Source organism: Ostrinia nubilalis, chromosome 18 (genome assembly GCF_963855985.1).
Source record: "Ostrinia nubilalis chromosome 18, ilOstNubi1.1, whole genome shotgun sequence".
Taxonomy (NCBI): domain Eukaryota; kingdom Metazoa; phylum Arthropoda; class Insecta; order Lepidoptera; family Crambidae; genus Ostrinia; species Ostrinia nubilalis.
Window position 1 is genome coordinate 9,707,452 of NC_087105.1, and position 18,216 is coordinate 9,725,667.

Genomic DNA, 18,216 nt, shown 5'->3' on the forward strand with positions numbered 1-18,216 from the left:
GAAATATTACACATCTGACCATATAATATCTCAGAATTATTTAAAATGTGCAATGAGGATCATTTCGATTTTTAGCTGTGAATGCAGATTTATAGGGCTAAGAAATCCTTAATACACAGTCCAAAAATTTTTGTTCTACGACAAAAATTTACGAAGTTATGGCCAAATTACTAAAAAAGTTCACTGACCGCCCGCCGCGGGGACGATGACGTCATTATATCCGATCCGAACGCTGCCGGCGTACTGCGTGGATAGAAAATATTTTTTTCTAGCCAAACTATCAGTTATAGAGAAAAACTTGTAATGACATTTATTCATCAGAATAAAGTAAGCTATCGATAGGTAATTTTTAAAAATAGAAATTGTGAAAACTAACGCAAAAAATCCATACACTCATACGATTCAATGGAACGCAGAGACGCGATTGGGGTCTCCGCGGTGGTATATTTGGCGATTTATTCAAATAAAGTGTTCATAAGTGTTGTTAGAGTCATATCTTCTTCCAAGTAAAATATAAAAATGTATAAGTATTAATTTATTTACTTCTAACAATAAGGTATAGCTGAGGCAGATACACTCTGCCTAGGCTACAAGACATTGCTATGAAGATCATTTCGATGTACACGCAATACCTACCTGTTATTTAGTTTTTCTGAGTTAAACCTACGTACCTACCTACCTATCTATTCGCCGTTCCCATGGGCGGGCCAGCTGCTGCAGGAAAGGACAGCTGCTCCCTCCTAGAAATCTATTTAATCTTAGCCTAGAAGCTGGGTATGACTCCCCCGCCCCCCTCCTCTCCCCAGGTCATAAGCTGGGCATGACTTCACCCTCGGCCAGAAGCTGGGTATCCCCCCATGCCAGAAATGCCAGAAACTGGGTATGACTTGACCCCCCCCCCCCCACCCCCCCCCCTCGGCCAGAAGCTGGGTAAGGCGGGTAAGGCTAGCCCCTTCCCCCAGTCCATAAGCATAAGCTAGGTATGACTTCCCCCCCCCCCCAGGCCAGAAACTGGGTATGACTTGCCTCTCCCCCCTCCCACCAAGGCCAGAAGCTGGGTAAGGCTTGCCCATCCCCCCAGGCTATAAGCTAGGTATGACTTATCCCCCCCCCCCCCCAGGCCAGAAACTGGGTATAAGCATCATATTATGTATTATTATGTTCAATACAAACAATCATTAAGTTACACTCACCCCAACCGCGTCTCCGCATTGCATCGAATCCTATGAAAATGTGGTTTTTGGACATAGCGATACTTATTTTTCACAATTTTTATTTTTAAAAATTACTGGTCGATAGGTTACTTTATTTTGATGAATAAATGTTATTATAAGTTTTTTTCTAAAACTGATAGTGTAGCTGGAAAAAAATATTTTCCATCCCAATAGTACGCCGGCTGCGCTCGATTCGGATATAGTGACGTCACGCGGCCCTGCGTACGTTGACTTTTAGCGGCAAAAACGGCCTATGTTTATTACTTAATATCTTCGTAAGTAATGGTCCGATTTGGATAATTCAAAAAGATATATCTTTCTTATGTCTTAAAGATTAACGTAGATACTAGTTTTATTGAATTTTCTACAACAGTACTGATCCTCATTGACTTTGTTTTAAAGTATCTTAGTTCATAAGATTCAGATAGTTCACTTACATGAGACTTATTCAAAATTATCCATCCTATGATTAATCATCAACACATTGTGTTGAAAATCAAAGTATTTTTCTGACCTTTAACAATGTTTCTGATTTGCTGCCCACATTTGACTTAAGATATGTATATCCACCCACTAATCGTATGTCACTCACCCACTCAAGATTATTCAGGTCAAGGTGAACCATTCGTCCAATAATGCACCGTGCTGTGCTTCTAAAGTGTGCATTTTTTATTTGTTTTCCTATTAACTATCTCATTACAGTGACCATGAATACTTTCTTCGATATTTGACTTTTTTGGAGTTTTAATAATATCTTTAGTTACCGTTTAAGCAGAAGTTCTTGTTGTCATTACGTAATATACACATTGAGTAAAAAAGTGTGTCATTGTCCATTTAACTGTACTCAACTCAATAAAGAAATATGAAACCGGGGTGTCTGTCCAACACCTAATCCTTTTAAATCACCTTACTTGGTGGTTTTGCCTTCAAGCCCCTCATTACAACTGTCACAAAATAAAACAAATGTAACGAATAAATACGAAACAGCACAATTTTAACAATCTTATTGTTCGTAAGCAATCTCTTCCTGACAAATCCGGGGGAGGACTTTGTTTGTTGTTATTTAAGCAAAGTACTTATGTAGTTTATGTATCATCATAATGTATTTTAATTTAATTCATTCATTTTAGTGGAACTGGACAATGTTCGCCAGCAGAATATGATCCTGCAAAAAGGTTCCAGTTCAAGTTTAGGTGCAAACCACTCACCTTTAAATGATACCCGTAAGTTAATCTTTGTTTTATTTAGCATCAATAGACTCTTTTGTAAATAAAGTACCATAAAAATAATAACTGACTACATATTATTTATTTATTTATCAATATAAAATATGCAACGCAATTAAATATTGGTCAAATCTAAAGACAAAGACCACTCGGTGTCCATAATTATTTGGCTTTATTTTTTGTATTATAAACTTTTCATCAAAATTGACAATTGACAACATTCTTCTGGCCTGACGTTTTGAAGCATCTCCACATTCAAGTTGAAAATACTTGATCAGCACATTCATATGAAATCTTACATGCTATTGTATTACTTGTGTGAATGGAGTTCTTGTTCGCCTTTTACAGATAAATTAAATAGAATTAATTACAGTTAATTTTATTCTTTATTATTATGATGAGTAAGCAATTACTAAGTACATCTAGTAAAATTCAGTTATTAATTGATTCGTTAAACTAGATTGCTGCCTTAACTTAGTAAAAAACAATGAACACATAATAATTGTTTTTTGAAAATGGTTAGTGTTACATTTTTTGGGAAAATGGGTCAAATTCGTTTTAATTTATTATTATGCATTTTTGTGAGTATTGTATGCAATTTCATTTACGATTTTAGCATTAATATAGGGTGTAATCCGTGTAATCGTAATTATACTGGAAAAATATATTTAATAAAAAACATTTATTATTTTATGATTTCAATTTTATTTTCTTATTTTTTTAAATTTGTGACAAATGACTGACAATTCTGTTATTTGATGACTTGTTCTGATGACAGGTATATCACATGTTCATTCATGTAGAAGTAGTAAATCTTAAGTACTAGTTTTAAAACAAAACAAAATAATTTTAGTTTAATTAACCAACAATTAGAATTCGTTGGAGACAATTAACTTTTTACCTTTAGTTATAAGTACTTTACAAACTGTAATTTGCGTTAACAATGCTTAGGCTAGAAAAGAACTATTATGCTAATAAGTAAGATCATTACAATAATAGATCAAGCAAGGTCTGTAGGAGAACCAAATGACAACATAGTAGCCCGCCAAATTGCCAAAATAGGGGTCAGCACATAGAACCGATGGCCTGTAGGGTAGAAAAGTTGGACCAACAAAACATGGACCGGGTAACGCATTGTGGACTAGATGGTTGTCACTCGATGGACCGTTGATCTGGTGAAGGTCGCCTGAAGCTCCTGAATGCGGGCAGCACAAGACCGGTTGCTTTGAAAATCCTTGAGGGACGCCTTTTGCCCAATGGAGGTCCTATCGCTGAAATGATAATGATGTTGATGATAGAATGCTTATACAGGGTGTCAATGCACTAACCAATGGTCAATGCTCATCAGACCATGCTTCTCAATTAAAATCTAGCGGGATTTCACATTTCATCCAATATTTATTGTTTATTTTTATTTTTTTCATTTTAATTCGATTATGAACCACCTGAAATTATGAAAAACATAATGATAATTATTTATCCGATAAACAAAGCATTATAAATCAATCGGGCACAAAAACTTACGTATATTTTAAATTAAAGGAAAAAATGTATAAAAACAAGTTAGATTTTTAATTTAGCTAAAAAGACTAATTAACTTGAATTGTGACAGTGATTTAAGTTCTCTGTGTTTAGTTTTTGCCAACATGGACGGGTAACCTAGCAAAATTCTTGCGTTTAGTAAACCTGACGAAGCTTCATGCTCGTTGAGCTATTCGAAATTGCACCATGGCGTAACAAATAAATGGAACTGTAATCAATTCTTTCCTTCTATTCATCATTTCTTCTAATTTCTTCATCTCAGCCGTCTATTTAAAGCAGTGGTTCTTAACCTTTATGTCACGAGGAACCATTTTACCAAATTTCTGTCTTGTCAGGGACCACATATTTTTTTCAAAATCCTATGAAATGGGAGGTCGATTTCTCGTCCACAGGGCGCCGTTTGAGTTGTGTTGATTCGACTAATCACGTCACATCACTTGTTTATTACGATTTCTTCGTGGACCACTTGGAATGCCTCTAGGGACCGCCAGTGGTCCGCGGACCACCGGTTCAGAACCACTGATTTAAAGAAACCATTTTTTAGTGTACAGTAAAGATAAAAGAAAGAAAAAACATTTTCAGAAGTTTACAGATAAAAATTAAATAAAGATAACTTTCGTGCAATACCAGAAATGTTAGCTTCACTTTATGTAATTTACTGGATAAAATAATAACAGACCTTGAACCACAGAATACATAATAGTAGCAACAGAAATTGCACTCCTTTGTGTAGGATCAGATGCCGACATTTTAACGGTAATAATAATAATGCAAAATATCCAACGCACATGGTGCATTCGAAATCGCACCTTACTACTACGCTCACAAGAGCGCATTTTTTTTGTGTTTAGAATTGATCTACGTCACCGCTCTCAAGCGTCAGGGTTGTATGAGCAAAGTAAAATAAATAAAAACTTAATTTTAAGAAGCATTTATTGTATTTACGATTAGAAAACTTTAATCTAGTGGAGTTTGTATAATCGTACCATCTCTAAAGTACCTATTAATAAACTTCAGTGTTGCGATAATTCGAAATTAAACAAACAGTTTTAAAAGGTGTAGTGTCGGAAAATAGACACGGTGAAGTAAAGTTAATGTTTTTATTAGCTAAAATAACTTTTTTGCTATAGTTTTTTGTCATAAGTATTTCAAAATAATTTATTATTTAAAAAGTGTAGTTTTTTTTTATTATTTAAATCACTACAGTTAATTATTATTCCTAAATATTAAAATGTTTCATTAAAGAAGAATAACAGTGCTGTTGGAACAATAAACCTTGATTGCGACTATGATCGACCGAGCGTGTATAGATACGCGTGTGCAAACAGGCGCGTGGCGGCCCGGACTGATTTGCAACTTGAAGTTGTCGCGCGCTGTAGGTAATTATCTCGGCCGACATAGGCGAGTGACGGAGGCCTGCTTGAACTTCCATTATTACTTAGTCTCAAAGACAATATTCTCATTACATCACAACAAGGTTTATTCAAAGATATTTAGAAAGAAAGAAAGAATATTTATTTGGTATCAAAGATATAACAATTATTTTATTTATTGCATTATCTTTTTCTGTTAAGCTGAACTGATTTAATTTTGATTGATATTATTTGATAAACAAAATAGGAAGTATCAAAGTAAATATTAATTGAATTTCAACAATGTAGTATTTTTAAGTGTGTTTGTTTATATTGCTTGTTTCCTGTGTTTGAAACATTTTTAACTTAATTTAGTATTTCCAGAGATTAAATACTTACAAATGGACTATTCCAAAAGTAGGTAACAACGTTTTTACCACATTAATCTGTTTTTTCATACTTGTGACTTTTCCGTGAGGTTTTCTGTCTGTCGCAGAATCTTAAATCCCGTGTTTTTCCAAAAGCGTATTAATTGTCCCTGATCCATTCATGATAATAATATGAAAAGCATTTCACCAATACAAGATTTTTTTCGCCTCAATGGCCATATCATGTTCCAACGTTTCCTACTCTTCACTCTACATTTAATAAAAATCTATTCAACGCTGTGGTCGTGAAAACAGACAGAACTACTTAGGGTGCATTCGACCAAACAAGAGTAAACAGTAATCTCAGAATAAATCGTCAGTTTTGACATATTTCCCATACTGAAACTGTCAATGTGCCAGTTATGTTATACCAGGAGTTATTCTCGGATAAAAGTTTGGTCGAATCGGGCCTTAAAGAGATTTATGCCCGTATTCACAAACATTACTATGAGGTCTCACAGTGTGTGTTGACGCACAGGGTCACACACGAACCAATCACAGAGCTCTATTCAAAGCTGTGCGTTCGATTTTCTGCTTAACTTAAGCAAGCATCGTTTGTGAATACTTGCGGGTGATAAACTTGCCAACGTTACCCCGCGACGGTACCACCACAGTTGTGCGTTCGTGATGCGAAGAAATCGCGTGTTTTACGTGACCTAAAATATACCTTGGCGAAGTACAGTCGACTGCACACCTGGCTAAACACTATGTTGTTTTATAATAAGGGCGATTTTGCTACAACAATGTATAATCTCATATGCCGTCGACTGTACTACTTTCCTAACTCATTATTAAGTTTTTTGATGGTCGCGTATGTATTATCTGTTATTACAATACCTTGTCATGGTATCAACCACAATAACCAGCAACTATAGGACTGTGCGACCCTGAAATACAGCTATGTCATAGTATACCTATTGGCATTACGAAACATAAACGTTTCTGTCTACCCAATCAGACATTAACGGTGTAAATTAAATGTAACGCTATTGATCTTGCTTGACTGACACTTCGGTGGCAAAACCAGTTAATTTTATTTTTCGATTCTTTAAAATTTTAAGAGATGTTTGCAGTGCAGACACTGTTGAAGAAACCTGTGAAATTGTTTAATTAAAGCTGGTTTTATGCACTTGTAAACTTAAGTAACCTGTGTCATTGTTGAGTTAAATCTGGCTTTATAAATGGAGCTAAAACCCTAAATTGACCAATAGCAGGCCTGGCTCACTACGCGCGGTACATCCGATAATTACCTACAGCGAAGCGCCCCGCCGGCGGGTATTATATCAGTCGAGTGACACGCGCGTGCCCGTCGGGACTTGATGTTTTGCCTTTAATAAATAATTTCTTTTGAATACAATTTATGATGTTTCAAGAATTTTATCGTTAAAATATTAACTATCACCTTTCCGTGTAGGTAAATGAAACGGAAGAGTAACATAGATACACCAAATTACGACAAGCTAGTTCTTTTACCATAATGCATAGGTACCCCAACAATATTCAGTAAAAAATAAATTGTTGCCAAAGTACAGCTAGTAACATTCGATTAAGTTTGTGCAAAGCCAAATACAAATATGATTTTCGGGTGATGCCTCTCGTTCTAGGATGTAGCCGTTTCGTGTTTGCGTAGTAAGTAGGTAGGTATGATGTCATTCTTTCTTCTGTGATAGTAGGTATGTTTAATTTATTTGTCTTATGTTAAAATAGGTATGAATGAAGACATTGTATTAAAATAAGTACTTTTTTATCCTAAGTAGGTATATTTAAAATGTTATTTTTAGAAAGGTAAAATAACACTAATACTTACCTACATACGTACCTCATTACAAATACCTAAGTAGATTAATTCTATTTTTTCACTAGACAGCATAGCAACCCTAGCAGCGTAAGAAGAGTTCAGAGGCACGCGATAGAAAGAGACAAAACTTGTAGGTGAATAAAATTGTAGGTACGTAGTGCTGTACGAGCTGAATTCCACTGTATCGCGTCGTAGCAAGACTCGCATTTATTTAAATCGTCTTGCGGAGTAATCCTTCTGTACCTGTACTATTACTTATTCTGTGCCAATAGTCATGACAATGTGACGTAATAAAATCTGTCAATTCTATGAGGTTAGAGGTACTGTAATATTTTGTAGATCAGAGGGGCCGGTAACCGGTGGCTCATTCGATGCAAAGTTACGGTTCCTTATTTTATTATTATAACCACAGAATAATAATAAGTACTACGTACAGAAGTTTTACTTCGCGAAGGTATTTAAAAAAATGTATGCTCAATGTCATTAACAATATGGTGTAATTTAGCCTGTCTCAAGAGTCAAGCACCATTTTGTTGACAAACGTCAGTGATCGGCACTGCGCCGAAGCTATAGGGCTGACTTCGGTAAAATGATGTGACGTGAGGTGCCAAACTGCGGAAAATGGCGGAGGAAATACATGATTTAGCCTGAGGATTTAGCATGAATTATCATGAATAATATTAACTACTTATTTACCTCTGTGTCTTGAGGCAACTTAAAAAAGTACATTCTGTGTTTTTATTATTATTTAGGCAGTTAAATACTGCACAGTATTTAGTACACCATTTTCTTTATTTTCTTCCATAATACACAAGAATACGCGTGCGTGAGTCAATGTTCGCTCGTATGTGAGGCCTTGTCAAATAGTATCCTGTAGGTGGGCCATCGTGCGTGTTTTGTTTTCGATGTAAACTCGCGGAGATGAACAGGCCTGTTATAACCCTCAAAAGCTGACGGGTAACCCTCAAAAGGTAACATAAAAACCGGTGTGTACGACTCGACCAATTTGACCATAGAGGTCATCAAACTTTAAATCGAAATGCTTAGTGTTTTTAAAAACTGGAACATTTTTCTAAATGGTTATACTTTTGGCTCTTCCATTTCAAAAATCACAGAGGCTCTGCGCTGCCCATATCCAGGTACTTCATGCGACTTTCACTAGATCATCAGTCCACCTAGTTGGAGATCACAGGTGTGATATTGTTTTAAATAGCCTTTTTGTTGAAGATAATATGTCATCATGCATGCTATGCTGTCATAATCCGGGCCGCTGTCAACTGAGCGATGTGGAAATCATCGGGGGAGGCCTATATTCAGCAGTAAAAGTCCTAAGGTCGAAATAATGATGATGAATATGTTATTGTGATAATCCGTGGTGTTATCAGGTGTGCTTGGCGGGCAGTACTGGCCCGGATTCCTGTTCGAATTCGGGCGAATACGACTGTTACTACCCAGTGCATGATGTCTCTGCTAATCTGTTCCTTATCACGACGCCATTAAGATCATCCGTGGTGTTTCCAGGTATGCTCGGCGGGCAGTACTCGCCCGGGTTCCTGTCGGAGCTGGTGCGCGAGATACGGGACGCGGCGCGCGTGCGCGAGGAGGCAGTGTACTCGCGGGTGCGAGCGATGGTACACGAGAGGACAGACGTTAGTATCTATACTATATTATTAATATTATAAAGCTGAAGAGTTTGTTTGTTTACTTGAACGCGCTAATCTCAGGAACTACTGGTCCGATTTGAAAAATTGTTTCAGTGTTAGAAAGTTTATTTATCGAGGAAGGCTATAGGCTATAGGCTACCATCACGATATGAGTAATATAGGTCTACCAGAATCTCATGGCAAACAAAAATATTGGAAAAGTGTGTTTTTCATATGGCAATTGTCTATGGCTTTATTGTCACTGTCAAAGAAAATTATGACATCTGTCAGCCGTTGCAGAAATTTTGTAATCTCTTCTTGACTATTGGTTATTTTTGTGAAAAAGTCGAAAAAGCTCAAGCAAGTCATATTGTTTTCAATGTGAATTGTAAAATAAGGCATTATTCAAAGTCAATCTTTGATTTTAAAGCACATCGTCGAGTTGACAGTAAGTTGGACTGAAATGTTTTGATACATTTAATTTATTACCCAACTACGTCAGAAGGAGGGTTATGTTTTTTTATAGTATTCTTACTTAATAGCTGCTTTTACGGGATTTTTAGGTGTATCTCACAAATTGGTGAAAATGTTATGACCATGTAAAGAAAATTTAAAAAGATTTCATCAAGCAAGATTGAACAATGGAGAAGTTTCCATTTCTTTTTCTTTTAATAAAACTTGAAAGTGTAATAACTAATAATAATTGTGAAAGAATCATGAAAATTATCTCTACAAATAAAAAAGTTACAGGACCCTAAAGTTGCGCATAACAAATATTCGCGCCATTTTGATCGGTGTAGTTACGACAGTCATTCGGAGTACAAACAGTAAATCACCCCTGCCCCCCTAGACGAAATCGAATCCGTCAAAACTCCATACAAAAAAGGGGCTTTTCGACCACTTTTCGACTGGTTTGCGATTATAATTTGCACTTTGTCTAGACCCACTGGTCCAGTGCTGTTGACAGATCCATTTTTTAAAATCTAGTAGATTTTAAGTTTTCAGCCAAGGTCACTCAAGATTCTTTCTTAGTAAAATGTTGTAAACCTTTTTATAAAATATCCGAGACCTGGCCTTATTATACAAAAACAACGGCACCGCCTATGTTTGAGTTCCACGTGAAAATATGTAGGTAATTTAAATAATTAATTCACCGTCTTTTTAGTTTTGGTCTATAATTATGTTAATCCCATTCAGAGAAATATAATGTTTTCAACATCAAGATTTACAATACCTCTTTATCTTGATCATCTATTGAAGAACAAGAAATGCAAGTGGAGTTCTTGGAATCATTTTCTAGTTCTGAATGAAGTGATAAGTTATAAGTATGATACATAATAAAATTAGTTACATAAAGTAATATACGATTTACTTATTTTTCAAGACATTTTTCTATGTTAAAAACCCGATGTATACCAACATTCTTCTTACACATACCTAAAATGTGTATTCGTACTTCATGTTCATTAACATTAAAGTCATAAAAGTAAAAAATTAAACAGTATCAAGATCGTTTAATCCAATTTCCCCAGTATTGCTCTCAACAAAGTTTATTTTCCCTATTTGCCATGAGATTCTGGTACACCTATAAGAGCAGAGCAACAATGAAAAATGATGCAAAAACGTTCTCGCGAACGAAGTCGCGGGCACAGCTAGTTTAGTATACAACACTCATCTTTTCATTTCATCGTGGTTCCAATGACAGTTTAACTTTCCCCCGGGACAAACTTGACCCTCACTGGTTTTTATTGGCGGTCAAACTGTAGATCCTGGCTACACAGGAGTTGCAGCGGTGGGATGGGAACGAGAGATGGTAAATGTCCCGTTTTAACACTCATCTTTTAAGTGTGCCTTCAAATTAGAGGCGTGAGGAAGCGCTGCAGTCGTTCCATTGTGCCACGCTTGCCAGACCACTACTGGTTTTCATACAATTTCTAGAAGCGCAGTTGCAGCGCCACAAACGCAAACATGGCGCCACTGCAGCGCTTCCTCAATCCTCACGCCTCTAATTTGAAGGCGCCCTTAGTTTCTTTTTCTTCTCATGGATTGATCATTTTCCCGATGGTCCTGATCCGTGATTCGACCGCTGAGTCTAGGGTATTTGGTAATAAAACCTTATCGTCTTTCCTGATGGGACTTGCTAGCTCCTCCTCCAGAGAGCCGGACGGGTTGAAAGAGCAGCTCCTCTAAAAAAAGTAGTAGACGTCTCATAATGTACCTTCCGAATCACGGAATCGTATCGTAGCTCGGCTACTACGCCAGAAATCGTGGGTGTTGGTGGTTGTGCTTTATAAAAAACGGATCTTATTATATTGGAAATCGCACATTCACTTATTAATTCAAATGCTCCATTCTAATAAAAAGTGTGGGATAATATTATCTAGACACATTTTCTAATTAATTATTTATTAAATTAACGTCGAACATGCGATGTGGCTAACGTGAAACATCAATACGTCAAATTGTACAAAAACAAGTGACTAGGGTGAAAAACTTCTAAAGGTGGTCACACGCTGGGAGCACTCACGTAGAGCATATTATAACAATAGTTCGTTCGTTTGTTTTATCCTCAAATCATAGTATGATCTGAAGTTTTATCCAAATGACGTCCACTGCTGGACAAAGGCTTGCGGCCTACCACATGCCTATGGATTTACACCGACGACGAAAACAACCGGTCCTGCGCTGTCCAAATATCAAAAGTATACTTGATGATCGATATATTTACATATTTATTATTACAGACGAATGCCCCAGTGATTGTACAGATTTATCGTCTGGAAATACCGGCAGTAAATAATTAATTAACATTGATTTTAGGCAAAAAATGCATTTAATAATTGCAATTTGTCGCGGAGCATGACAGTGCGTTTCTCATGCTATAATCTGAAACTACATCGACTCTACTAACCTTCTTTTGCACGCATATACCGATGCAAGCAAGAGTAAGTGAGATAGAGAATACGTTTTGTAATGTAGGTAGACCCCTTAGGTATTACTTTTTTATCATTTTAATTTCTGCGCGTTAGGTCCGGTAGCCGTGCGATTCGTATTTCATGCTGGCTTCTCTACGGTATAGAGAGCCTACAAAAGTTTTCGACTGTCTCTGTCACTCATCCTGAGATATAGCCGTGTGAAAGAGTGATAGATAGATTGGAAATGCACTAATGCAGAAGTCGACTCGCTAGTTAATATTGGAGCTATAACTAAGGCGTTGGTACCGTTAGTCATCGCCAAGTTGACATATAAGGGTTAGACAAAACGACTTCGTAGATAAAACTGTCGATAGGATTGTGTCATGATTTTTAGTTACCGGGTCATTGTATGATTCATCAAAACTATTGTAGGATTCATCGATCCTTTACGAATTTTCGTTTTAGAGTCGATGAAGCACCTGATGTCGTGCCCTGAGTGCCCAAGCAACTGCACTCAGGAGGATTTCATGAGTGCTGCTAACAACGCCACTCTTGTGGCGGAGTTTTGGGCTGACACTGTCTAGGTTTGTTGTCGACACGAAAAGAAGAAGAAGAGCTTTATTCATTGCTAGCATGCTTTTACCAGAGATTTCGTATGCGGGACTATTCCCACCTCTCTCTTTCCCACCGCTGCAACTCCTGTGTAGCCAGGATCTACAAGTTGACCGCCAATAAAAACCCAACTAGTGAAAGTCAGGTTTGTCTCGGGGGAAAGTTAAACTGTCATTGGACCCGCAACGAAATTAATCAGAAGAACATAGGAGAAGTTCGAGATTAAGGTTCGACTTCTCTCCATTGCAAATTTGCAAAGCGGATGACAAACAAAGGTTTAGTAACCATATACCGTTGAGTTTTCGGGTGCGTCGATTTTATTCTAGCACAGAAAATTCTTACTTCAAATTGTATTTATTTATTTATAACATGCGGCTTGAAGACAGAAATTCCAAAGCGCCAACAAGTTATACATCGTAATATAAAATCCCACCAAAAACATTCTGTAAAAAACTAGCCAAGTCTCGATGGAGCTGCTTGTTTATCTCTAAAAAGTAATGAAATCTAGACAAAGTCGTGCCAAGTCTATGGTTCCTTACTGCGATTTCTTTATTATTATAGTTAATGTTGTGTGACTTGGCCGTTGAAGGGTGACAAAACCAGGTGCTCCATGACACCATTGCACCAATCTGTCGCCAGAACCGCTACCCATTGACGATGGAAAATTGCCACTTGGAAAACGTTGATTCAACAATAACCAGTCAATTGTAGGTTCAGTAAAGCTGCGTATTTATAATGTATGATTATCTTAATAAAGATTGTTCAACGGCCAAGTCACACAACATTAACTATAATAATAAAGAAATCGCAGTAAGGAACCATAGACTTGGCACGACTTTGTCTAGATTTCATTACTTTTTAGAGATAAACAAGCAGCTCCATCGAGACTTGGCTAGTTTTTTACAGAATGTTTTTGGTGGGATTTCACTTCTTTTTGTAGAACGTGGCAAAATTATTTAACGTCGTCGTTTTATCAACATTTTTTTACGATATTAAACACAAATAAACTCAACGACCTTTAAAATGGACAACGAATCAGAATTGTTTTTATAACATAACCTAAGCGAACCTTACAGTATAATAAACGAAATCAACGAAATGCAAATTACACAACATTCAACTTAATCGACGACTTTCTCTAGAAAGGAAAAAAATCTGGACACCGCTTGCTAGTGCTAGCGCCATCTAGCGGTGAGCGATACAGGCGAACACCACGGTGCCGGAGTAGTATTGATTATGAATGTGGTTACTCCAGATCTTCGATTTTCCTAGTTTTTATAGTTTTCCCTTTATGTGGCCATTAAACCCTAACTCTGTACCAAATTTCAGCCCTCTGAGTTAATGGGAAGTACTAGTTCTATTTTGATGATCATCAGTGAGTGAGTGAGTGAGTGTCGTAAATGCGAAACTTTGCTTTCGCTTAACTTCGGAACTAAATGATCTACAGACTTGAAATTTTGGATTTAAAGTATGTGATTATAGCTTACTAGATGACGAAAATTTCTGCGTTCTGGTCTTATCCAGAGGTACTCAAATAGGGGCCTGTAAATGCGGCGAAATGGTTCCAGTAAAGGATGGTACGGCAGTGTTTGCTTCGCGCTCGACTTGGCGGGGGCACTGCCGTGCCCCCAGATGTATATCAATGATTTAATGACTGTCACAAAATTGCGAAACGAAACAAGGCAAGCGGTTTTAAAACAACGTTAAATTCCAACTTTTGCTGCTGGAAAAAAAATAATTATTTGAATTAAATGAATTAATTAACTAACCTAATAGATAATGAAGTTTTTTATCTTTAAATATCGCGTGCAGCTAAGAAAGCGTTAAAATCTAGAATTGTTCTCTAAAATATAAAAAATGAACTAATTCCATACAAAATCATGTCGAATAACAGTAACTTAGTGTAAAAATAAATACAATTATAATGTTATCGTAGGAGAGCTCATTTTAGTATACCTAAATAAGTGGAAACTTCGTTCGTCCCTAGGGACTCCCAGAGGGAGGTCTAGTGGTAAGACCAAAATGCCTTAGTCCCAGATGCCTCAGGTTTGATTGCCGTAAAGGCCAAAATTTTCAGCTAGTTGGTGGTATATTAGGGCTGGTACTAAATCCGCTTGACTAGCTTACCATTATCTTAACTAAGCCTGCTAACATAACAACAATGTTAACAGCCCTGTGCTTCGACATTTTGAGGTAAGATGGGTCTTGAGGACTCGCTTCTATCTTCAGCCTAATCATCATCATCGTGACATGAGAGATTTAGGCTAAGTTTCGTTCTTGTGGTTGTTTAAAAAGTTTACCTAAATGCTGTTTACGTACTTTCAGGTCTATCTGTCACCGTCACTCAAGCTGGCATCACGCTTTACGTGAGAGGGACATTCGAAACTTCGGATAACGTTTTTCCGAGTAACTTTTGGAGTTGATTGTATGCCCACACATAGAATCTCTTTATTTCGTTCCACGCTAAAATGCCTTTTACCATAAAAACAAAAGCTGGCACGGTTTACTTTAGGCGATCTTATCTTTTTCATTTGTTTGGGTGCGTTATGTGGTGACGTCACTAGGTAGGTAATTTTATGTATCTAGTTAGGTCGTCTGTCCAGTCTGGACATGGCATTTGAAAATATCTATCTTGGCGCCGGACCAAGATCGTTCGTTTTACTGCCACATTTCAGTTCAAATACCTCTTCACTTTCTATTGCTTGTTTTGGATACTGTATTATAAATATTATGTGCCCACAGATTCTATAGTAGCTATATCTTTGCAATGTCTAATTACAGAACATTACTCAAATTAGATTAAATTTCAAGCATAGTTTGGCTTTTAAATGGTTGAATTTCAATATTTAGACCAATCATAGAACATTTTATGACTATTTGAATCGATTTTTGGCCTTTGAATGTCAATGACAGTAATCGTTTGTTGCTTACGTGACCAACAAGCTTATTTGCTCAAATATATTTTTAAAAAAATGTAATAAAATACAGGCATATTGTGTGCCCTGTTTAAATGTTGGTTATTCTTGGCTAGGCCATTCTTCATATAACCGGCTAGCTTCAAGAAACTATAACTCAAGTTTACTAGGTGTAAAAAATTATAAAATCACATTAAAACCGACTATTTTCCGGTCGTTGAAGCTCCTTAATAGACTCTGACTAACGCTAGAACATTCTACACAATAAATTGAACAGCCGATCTATCCATCTTTGGAGATGTTTACCCGACACTTGTATTTATTTATTTATTTATTTATTTATTTATTTATTTGGAATAACAACAGCCGACACATTAATAGACTTAAATCAAATATTTTTCTTAAACTAATTAGGCCAAAAAGGTTATCCACAGAATTAACTAATTTTGCTTAAACTATCAAGTTAAAAACAGTAAAGATACAGATACAGACACCTGACCACAATTCTATGCTGCCCTATGATAATATGTTTGGCATGATCCAGTCTACACACACGTTGATAAATACTGGTATGTAATAATATATTCGTCGCAAAATAAATCAATTTAATTAAAACAAACAACAACCACAATTTTGTAAATAGTTTTTATCAGCAGTAATTTTTAAATTTTAGTTTTTAAGTAATTTTAAGTTTATGTAAATATATTGTAAAATTATTGTTTATTGAATAAAAAAATAGTCTTGATTAAAACAAACTACGACATAAAATAATATTTGTATAAGTAGTATAAATAAATAAATAAAGTAGGTAAATAATAACAGCAACAATGCGTTACCTCACATAAATATCTTTCTGACATTGTCTAGGAATACTTTTTTGCTACCCATGAAAAGATCTATTTCGCTGAACTCCCTATTATAAGAATTAGCGAGTCTAGCTAGCACAGCATTGCTGCCGTAGTTAGTGGCATGTGACGGGACGGCAAACAAGGTCGTGTGGCGCGTGCGGCGCGCCGGAGCCCGCAGCGCCAACTGCGCCACGAGCTCCGGGCAGTCCAGGCGCCCGCGCACTACGTCATGCAGGAGCCCCATGTCCAGCATTTTGCGGCGCTGTTCTAGCGTCAGCATTCGGTATTCGCGGCAGTTGTCGGTGTATGATGTACGTGTTCTTTTTTTAAATTTAAAGTTTAGATGGTTAATAAATCTCTTTTGTATGCTCTCAATTCTATTTTTATGAACGGCGTAAAATGGATACCAAATGGAACAAGCGTATTCTAAGATACTCCGCACGTATGCGAAATAAACAATTTTGAGGCTAATTAGATCAGTGAAAGGTTTACAGGTGCGCATCACAAAGCCCAAGTTACGAAACGAACGGCCAACTATGTTATCTACGTGATCCGAGAACGACATTTTAGAGTCTAGCCAGACTCCCAAATCACGAACTAGCTCGACCCTCTCTATTGCAATACTGTTAAAATTATAATTGAATTTGATTGATTGTTTCTTGCGTGTAAAGCTAATACATTGGCATTTTGGTATACTGATTGTTATGTTGTTTTTTGAATAAAAATTTACTAGACTATTGAGATCCTGTTGAATCAGTAAACAATCATTAATAGAGCTGACTTTCATGAAAACCTTTTTGTCGTCCGCGTATAAAAGGTACTTAGCGCTACTGAAACATGTATTAATGTCATATAAGTATGCATTATAAAAAAGAGGCCCGAGATGAGAGCCCTGTGGAACGCCTGAGGGCACTGCCACAAAGTCCGATCTGTATCCACCTAGTACAACTGCCTGAGAACGGTTTCTTAGATACGAGGCAATCCATCGCAGCAAGTCACCATGTATGCCCAGAGACTCCAACTTGTGAAGCAGAATGAAGTGATCCACCCGATCGAATGCTTTTTCGAAATCAGTGTAGATCACATCAACCTGGCCGCCACCTTCCATGTGCTCAAGGACATAGTTGGTGAATACAGACAAATTGGTGACAGTAGAACGACCTCTCAAGAATCCATGCTGTGAGGACGGTACACCTCGAGCAATGATTTGATAAAGGTTTTCATATGCAATTTTTTCGAAAACTTTTGCGATAGTGTTAAGTATAGAGATTGGTCTATAATTTGAAATAATAGATTTAGAACCTTTTTTATGGATGGGGATAATATGGGCTTTTTTCCAAATTGCGGGGAAATCACATTTTTTCAGAGAAAAAGAGAATAAAATTGATATAGGTAAAGCCAGGCTTTTAGCGCACATAGATAAAAACATTGGGGGTATACCATCACATCCTGCTCCTTTGCTTTTGTCTAAACGTTTAAGGTGTTTTTCAACTATGGCTGCAGATATGTATATTTGTGATACTATTTGATTGTTTGGAGGAGGATTAGAAGAAGGGTCAGCAAGATTGGAAGCAGATGAATTATTTGAAAAAACACTTTCGAAGAATGAATTAAAAGCATTACAAATACTTTGACCGTCTGAGAGCGAATTATTATTCAAAATGAATTGTTTAGGGTAACTTGAACCGCCTCTTTTAGATTTCACGTACGTCCAAAAATATTT

General features: G+C 36.7%; 1 protein-coding gene across 2 annotated transcripts in view; it reads left to right on the top strand.

Annotated features, from left to right (window-relative positions):
- The window catches only part of LOC135080708 (uncharacterized), a 36,260-nt gene that overhangs the window by 1,043 nt on the left and 17,001 nt on the right, over positions 1-18,216 (top strand). For both annotated transcript variants that reach the window (XM_063975423.1, XM_063975424.1), the window contains exons 2-3: positions 2,345-2,437; positions 9,082-9,209. In XM_063975423.1, coding sequence (XP_063831493.1) covers positions 2,345-2,437; positions 9,082-9,209 — 221 coding nt within the window. The remainder of the gene's footprint in view (positions 1-2,344; positions 2,438-9,081; positions 9,210-18,216) is intronic.